At 30.0% G+C, this 8,246-nt stretch overlaps 1 protein-coding gene across 2 annotated transcripts in view; it reads right to left on the minus strand.

Moving 5' to 3' along the window:
- Positions 1-8,246, minus strand: part of LOC117176287 (glucose-6-phosphate exchanger SLC37A2) — a 15,339-nt gene that overhangs the window by 1,335 nt on the left and 5,758 nt on the right. Inside the window, exons 4-8 of one of the 2 annotated variants that reach the window (XM_033366471.1) lie at positions 6,550-6,912; positions 6,080-6,121; positions 2,464-2,659; positions 2,197-2,345; positions 682-984 (exon numbers count right to left, since the gene is read on the minus strand). In XM_033366471.1, coding sequence (XP_033222362.1) covers positions 682-984; positions 2,197-2,345; positions 2,464-2,659; positions 6,080-6,121; positions 6,550-6,912 — 1,053 coding nt within the window. The remainder of the gene's footprint in view (positions 1-681; positions 985-2,196; positions 2,346-2,463; positions 2,660-6,079; positions 6,122-6,549; positions 6,913-8,246) is intronic. The other variant, XM_033366472.1, reaches the window with a different exon arrangement.

An 8,246-nucleotide genomic window follows, 5' to 3' on the forward strand; every position in this document is an offset into this window, starting at 1 on the left:
GATTATTCATATAATGCTGGCCGAAATTGTTAATTTTATACATACAAATATTTTAGTATAGTTAAAATTTGATTTATCAGCGTTGATTCTCAATAACAATGAACAATTATCACTATTTCTGTATCAGTTTATCATACTATAAAAGAATGTTTGGAAACACTTAACTCAAAGTCAAATAAATCGTCAAATTAGTTCTTTTTCTCACAATTTAAAAGATTTTGTATCTGGTCTGTATGCATTTTTCAAAGATTTTTTAAGGTCGGTACTTTTATCATAGACAAATGACCTGTTACGCGAACCATATCAGCGTGTAAAATTTAAATTCAACACAAATGCATTCTTTGAACTTGTAGTTTTATATCTGAATACTCTCTTGGGTTACCCTTAATTAAAAATCATATATTTCCGATAGTTAAAAAATTTGTTTGTTATCGAAAATCTCATGGTCTAATATTGACAACTTTTTGACAATCGCCCATAACAGTTTTAATGCGAATTGTTTAAAATTCAAAAATTATAGGAAAGTTCTTCACATCTACACTAATTAACAATTGTACAAAAAACCATTGCTAAATTAGTCTTGGAACTTTAAAAATCAATTCCTGTGGCAACCCTAAAGTAATAATATTTTCAAACATTGAATTAATTTCGATCTTCGAAAACAAAATATAAATGAGTTACCAAAAGCGCTAGAACATCAGCAGCCATAAGCATGTAGAAAACATTATGCCATCCGTAATAACCGGAAACGAGTCCTGCTAATAAAGGGCCAACAGCCGCTCCTATGCTTCCTGTTCCATCAATAATGGCAGTGACAGTAGCTAAAGCTCTCGAACTGTCACCTAAACTCGGATGCGTTCCAAGTTCAGCTGATACTGCTGTGGTTATTAGTGCGTATGGTCCATTAACTAAAAATCCGGCTACTAGTAATAATAATACATTTACTCCGTAACTGACGTGTCCCAGATAATCGTAGAGGAAAAGCTGAAATTAAATTTACATTACAATCCAGAATAGAACGAAAATTTGTTTTCCAAGATTCGAACTGCAACTATGACGCTAAAAAGACGACCAAGTGTGGCTTTGTTTAAACTATCTCAACTGTCTTATGGTCAGTTTGTCAAGTCACCTTGAAAGCCTGAAATTTTCCCAACATTTTTTTTAACATTCAAAATCTGAACTTTTCATGAGAAACTTGAATTTAAATTATTTTATATTCGTTGATTATAAAACATTTATTTTATTGAAATGCGAAGAGTAATTTAAATCTTTCAGTGTATTTTAAAAGAAATAAAAGAAAAATTAGATTGTACTAATTATTTTATAGATTGCAATAAACAGACTTTAATATTGTAAATAATTTTATAAGTTTTCAATGTGTTTTTCGACCGGACCGTAGATCGCGGCAAGATTGGTGAGATTGGCCTTTTAATAACACTTCATCGCATGAGAGTTTAAATTAGTTTAAAATGTCGATGTTATTTCAGTTTCATGATTAGAATGTACCATGCCCGTAAAATGGATTTTCAAACTATAAAAAGAGGAATAAAAACAATAGATTAAACATTATATTCAAAAATTGTACTGACAACATACAGTTTTTTGTTTTTAGTAATCTTCTCTAATGTAACGTGAATTATCTCAAATTTGTTAGCGGCTTCGAAATTTTATTTTGATGTTGGACATCAGTTAGGGTTAAGTGAAAAATTGAGAAATATTATCAAATTCTAAAAATAGCCTTTTTAATATTTCTAAACAGTCAAGAGTTTCTTAATAATTTATATTACTCAAGTATTTCATTTAAAATCTATTTTACTTTTATATTTAAAACTTTATATTATTGCCCATAGTATACAGTCTAAGTTTATTTACGATTCTGCTACAATTAAGTGTTTTTTTTAATTTGTTAGCAAGCGACGGTTCCATTATTTGATTAAAAAAAAGGTGACCCGGAAAAACGAGATTTCTTGTCCTGACAAACCTAGCCAAGCCTTAAACTTCGTTTCTGACAATCGTTAGACAATCTGATTTTGAAAGATACTTCTAATCATCAAATCTTAAACACTTCCATATTTGAAATTTATTTTTTTCCTAAATCTTTATTATATTAAAAGAGTACATTTCCAAGCCATTTTTTTTTAATTCTAAATTTCTTGGCAATAAATAAATGTTGTTATTGTCACAAAAAGAACTTACCGCAGGGACGGCTAGAGCTAACATGGCAGTACAAGTTAAGGCGCTCATTCCTGAATAATCCGAGAGCAAACCAGCTACTATCGCCCCTGCAATTCCTCCAACATCGAATAAAGTCGAAAGATTGGCGCTTTCAGATGGACTCAAGGTTGCTGTAATAAATCAAAACTAATCTTTCATTCAAATTCACATGAAAAAAACGTTTGGACATGAAATAAAATTACAAAAATGAATTGTAGAAGGGCTAAATTTGAAAATTGAAATACTAACTCGAAGCAGAAATGTAGAGTGGCAACCAGTACAAAAATGTGTAGCTGACAAGTTTAGCGAAAAATAATGAGAAAGAATACTCCATCACCCCTGGAATGTTGATTGCACCCGCAAATCCAATCGGTCTTTCATTTTTGGAATTTTGCCGGTTGATGCAGAGCATAGGACTCGTTTCAGATCCTTGTTCTGGTAAATCCTTTTAAAATGATTAAATTCTCGATTATTATTGAAAAATTCAGACAAAAGCAAGTGTTTTCTAATATTGATGACTGTACAATTTTCCTCTTTCGCCTTTAAAGAAAAAAGGAACCGTTCAAAAATGACTCAAAATATATTTTTAACCACTTGAATTAAAAAAAATTTAGATTCAAAGATTATAAATTTTGAAATCTTAAATGCATAAATTACGTAGTCTGGGGGGGGCATTTTTTCTTACGAAAGATATTTTCATGTCTGCGAAACATTCAAAAATAAAATTTAATCTATTGCTTTAGTGCTTACTGTAATACCTAGTGCAATAAACGTAAACAAAAAACGTAAACATTCTTAATAATTGTAACAGAATTACTTGTAATTTACATAATAACATTAGTGGTACCTACTAAATGTTACTATGATTTTGTAAATTTAAAAAATAAAATGTGTTGTTAATAACAATAAGTAGTCAGTTTCACAAACGTACTGTTTTGTTGAAAAGTCTTTTTTGTAGAAATGTCATCATTCTCGGTTAAAACTGTAACTGTCTGGTTACAATTTACTCCGTTTCGGTTACAAATGAACTTTTATGTTGAAAATTCACATTTTCGGGTTCAAAATTCAACTGTTTTACATATAATTTGTATTTTTGGCTCAAAAAATCAACAATATAATATAAACTCAACTATTTGGTCAAAAGTTGAACTTATTTATTAAAAATTGATTTTTTTATTTAAAGATTTATAATTTTAGTTACAAATTCATTTATGTGGTTGAAAATTAAACTATTTAATTAACAACTGCTTTTGCTTGGTTAAAGATTAATTTTTCGATTGTAAATTTAACTGATCCATTTTTATATTTGGTTGAAAAGTCTTATTTCTAGTAGAAAATCAATTTTATGTGGTTAAAAATTAATCTGTTTTAGTTGAGGATTCAAGTATTTTGTTGAAAATTCATATATTTGAGATAAATTTATCTGTTTCTGATCAAAAATTCAAATATTTTTGGTTAAAATATCAACTATTACATTTTTGGTTGAAAATCCATTTTTTTAAGTTGAAAAATCAACTCATTGATTCAAAGCTGATATATTTTCTTTAAAATTATTTTTTGTTGTTGTTAAAGATTCAAAATTTAGGTTGAAAATTTATCTCTTGTAGAAAATTGAACTACTACGTTGAAAAATAGTTATTTTTATAAATTTCCTTTTTTTTACTTAAAATTTAACTTCTTCATTGAAAAGTAACTTTTTTCTTGAAAATTCTTTTTTTTTGTGGGAAAATCGTCTTTTTGGCTTGAAAATTTAACCGTGTTGCTGAAAAATCAGGTTTTTTAATGCAAAATTCATTTTTTATGAATAGAAAATGTTTAATTATTTAAAAACCAATTCTAGTTGAAAATTGGTCTTTTTGGTATAAAAATTTATCTCTTTTTGTAGAATTTTCACATTTGTTGGTGAAAAATGCCACTGCTTGGCTGAAAATTTGTGTTTCTTGGACGAATGCAACTGCTTTTTATGTTTTCAACTTTAAATTTTTTTAGTTAAAATATCAACTATTACATTCTTTCTAAGAATTCATCGTTTTAGTAGAAAATTCAACTACTACGTTGAACTTTGAACTACTGTGTTCATTAGCAAGAAACAGTAACCCAAATCTCCTTAATTAGTTTTTGGATGACCCCTAAATAAATTTGCGAAAAAAATTTAGTCTGAAAATTACGGAGGATGGGGGGGGGGGGTTACAAAATTACGCATCCTCACAAATGAGGGTGCGTGGTTCCAAATTTCAACAACAATAAACGGTACGTTATATACGCATGTCATTTTAGTAATTTTAATTGTCATATATAATAATTTAAATCATTTAAAATTTAAGCGTTTGAAACTGAATAAATTTTAAACTGAATTTTTTTTTAAATTACACGATTTCAAATTAAAGGATTCAAACTTAAATAATTTTATATTAGAAGCCAATACAACAGAACAATTGTAAACAGTAATTCCTCCAGAAAGAATATTCTACAATTGATTGCACTTTAACCCATCAATTCCCAAAACCAAGAAATTTCTTTCTTACGTTTGAGCTTGAATAATTTTATAAAAAAGGCAAAGAATTTATTGTGATATACGCTTTCCTACTATTTTCGGGTATGCTCTAAATGATGCAATGGTTTAAAAATAGGAAAATATTGATTTTCAATTGATAATTAACAAATTTAAAAAGAATGCGTTTTTGTTAAGCAATTTTTCTCAATCAAAAAATAGATGTGGAAGAAATTTTTTACCGTCGCAAATATGCACAAAAATGCACACAATGTCTGAACTTTTCAAATCCGTTGAGCTTTTTTATATACGATTGTTTTGAAGAAAATGGCGGCCAAAAAACGGAAACCAAAAATTTGATATTTCGTTTTATCTATACTTTTGGTGTTTTTTCTTCGCTCTTATCATATAAATATTTGATAATTTTCGTAAAAAGGTATTTTAATAGTTTATTTCTAAACAAAATAAAAATATTTAGTGTTTAATAGGTAAAATCATGATTGTAAAAAAAGTAAAGATTGTAAAAAATCATTTTATTGCTATTTTATGTCATTTTCGCACCAAAATCTAATGCAGTGAGTGAAATATCGTTTTTTTTCGAACGATTGAGTGATTATGTTACTATTATGTTACTAATTATCATTATTGTTATGTTATTTAGAAATAAACTATCCAAATATCTTTTTGCTGAAACAATTAAATGTATATATGATTTAAGCGAAAAAATCCGTATAAATATCGATGAAACGAAATTTCAAATGTTTAGTTTCCATTTTTGGCAGCCATTTCGCTAAAAAAAATCGTAGATAAAAAAACTCAACGAATTTGAAAAGTTCACACATTTTGTGCACATTTGCGATAATAAAGAAACTCCTCCCCCTTTTTTTAATTTAAAAAAATGGCTTAAAAAAATCATTTTTTTAGATTTGTTAATTATTAATTGAAAATCAAACTTTTACGTTTTTTGAACCATTGCATCGTTTAGAGCATACCCGAAAATAGTAGGAAAAATTATTTCAAAATAAATTCTTTGCCTTTTTCATAAAATTATTGAAGCTCAAACGTAAGAAAGAAATTTCTTCCTTTTGAGACTTAATGGACCAAACTATTTTAAAGCAAACAAAAATCGAGCAATTACATTGAAAGTGTTCAAAATTGAAGATTTTAACATTCAACCGCAACAACGTTGACGATTTCAAACGTAATTTTCGAAGGGCCCCAAAATGCAAGACTTGAAGAAAAAGTTTTAAAGAAAAATCTCTACGATACTTGCAATTAATAATAATTAGTATTTGCTAGCAAGATTTTTTAATCGATCTCTAATATTTGAAAAAAGTCTACTAAATGTTGAAAAAAAGTGAATCATGCACTTACATGGACATCATTTTGTTGGTGACAGCCACGCCGATAAACCGTCTACATTTATGGGAAAGGATGGTTTCTACTTTAGTGTGCGGCATGCTGTATTATCTACATATTATACAGATATGTGCATAGATAAAAGCTGCTGAAAATCCAGTAGTGTCAACTCTAACTATTACTCTACAACTTTTGAGATTTTCGAATCAAGATATATATATATATATATATTGCCCGCATTCCTTAATATTTATTAATCACAAACAAATTAGAATCTTATCTATTATTGCTCTTCTATTTCACTGTTTTGGAATCTATTTTACGAACCAAGTAATTTTGAATCTTTAAAATAAAATCAAGGAATTATTCTGTTTGGGCGTCTCCTTCTGTGCAAAATTAATTTAGTTAATCGCTATTTCATGCAAACATCTTCTTAATTACAAAAATTGCAGATGCATTCTCTTAGGATCTAATTTTTAACTTACATCATCTCTAACGTCTCGTGCTTCTTCATCTCCAGCATTGCTTTCGTCTGAACTTCCAGGAACGTCAATTTTCCTGTACCCGAGAGAGGCAGGTGACGTGTAGCCAATATTTTCGGGACTAGGTACTAGAAATAGGAAAATAAGAAAACCGCAAAATCCCATTATAGCTCCAGGTACTATAAAACTTAAACCCCAATCAGTCTCGACATATTGAGCGGCAATTACGCTGCCTAAAATATTTCCTATAGAAGTATGTGAGTTCCAAATTCCAAAGATTAACCCTCGCTTTCCTTTTCCGAACCAATTCCCTACGATCGTCACAACGCCTGGCCAACCTGTCGTTTGACAAACTCCGCCAAATGCCTAAAAAGGAAGAGTTACCTTTTTAATATTAATACGAAAATGTTTTTAAAACCAAAGTATTCCTTATGTTCTTAAAAGTTTTCACGTTTTTTCGTAACTATAATTATGCATTTTCCTAGTATATAATAAATCATTTTTAAATAAATGATATTTAAAAAAACATTAGGGAGTAAATGATCTCAAGGTAAAAGAATTGCGTGAAACTATGGACGTGAAGAAACTAGTTATTTTATGTGTGCCCGAAACAAAGAAAAAGGGATGCGAAACTAAAGACATAAAAAACGGCGTGTTGAAAGGCGGATTTGAAATATGGTCAGGAGTAGACTGTGAATCACATGGTAAACAAGGAGTAGGTCTGGTTTTGAATGAAAGAGCAAAGCAGCATCTCGGAGACCATGGTTTCGTGTCTCCCAGACAGCTGTAGGCTAGAATGAAAGTAGGAATCAGAAGACTATTTACTATAGTATGCTACGCGCCGGTTGATAGTGATCCTAGAGAAGTAAAAGACGTCTTCTGGGATACTTTAAATGACACAATAAACATTTGCGAACATGGGGAAAGAGTAATTCTACTAGGAGACATGAATGGTTGGGTGGGCATCCAAAATCAGGATACTGAAAGAGTATTAGGTAATTTTGGGGATCCAAGAACAAACTATAACGGCGATAAATTAGTTGGTCTATGCTTAGAAAGGGGTCTGTTTATTACAAATACTTAGTTTAGGCATAAAATGATCCACATGTACACCTGGTCTAAAGGAGATAGCCGCAGTATAATTGACTTTGTTGTTGCGGATGAAAGACTAAGAGAGTTAGTCAAAGATACAAGAGTCATGAGGGGTCCTGAATGCAATACTGATCATTACCTTCTGAACTCAAAAATTAACTTAGGTCGGGGATGGAGAAAAAAGAGAACCAAGAAAGCAAAACAAACGCAAATCAAAATTTAGAACCTACAGAAACCGGATGTGCGAATAGATTTTCAAAATAAGATAATCGAAAGCATAGATAGGGCAACATGGGAGGACCGTATAAAAAACAAAGATATAGAGGGCACCTGGACAATGTTACGGGATATCCTTGTTAGATGTACGATCGAAGTGTGTGGTACCGCAGTTGTAGGAAGAATTTCTGGTGATGCGTGGTGGAATGATGAAATTCAGGCTTCCCAAAAAGCAAAAAGAGAAGCGTACAAGAGAACTTTGAACATCGCAGGTCTTAGCAATAAGGAAAGAAGTAGACGTAGAAATGGTTATAGACGCGAAAACAGGATACTTAAACGATTAGTTAAAGAAAGTAAAGATACAATTAGAGCAGAAGAAGAGATAAAAATAC

Source organism: Belonocnema kinseyi, chromosome 7 (assembly GCF_010883055.1).
Source record: "Belonocnema kinseyi isolate 2016_QV_RU_SX_M_011 chromosome 7, B_treatae_v1, whole genome shotgun sequence".
In the NCBI taxonomy this organism is placed as follows: Eukaryota; Metazoa; Arthropoda; class Insecta; order Hymenoptera; family Cynipidae; genus Belonocnema; species Belonocnema kinseyi.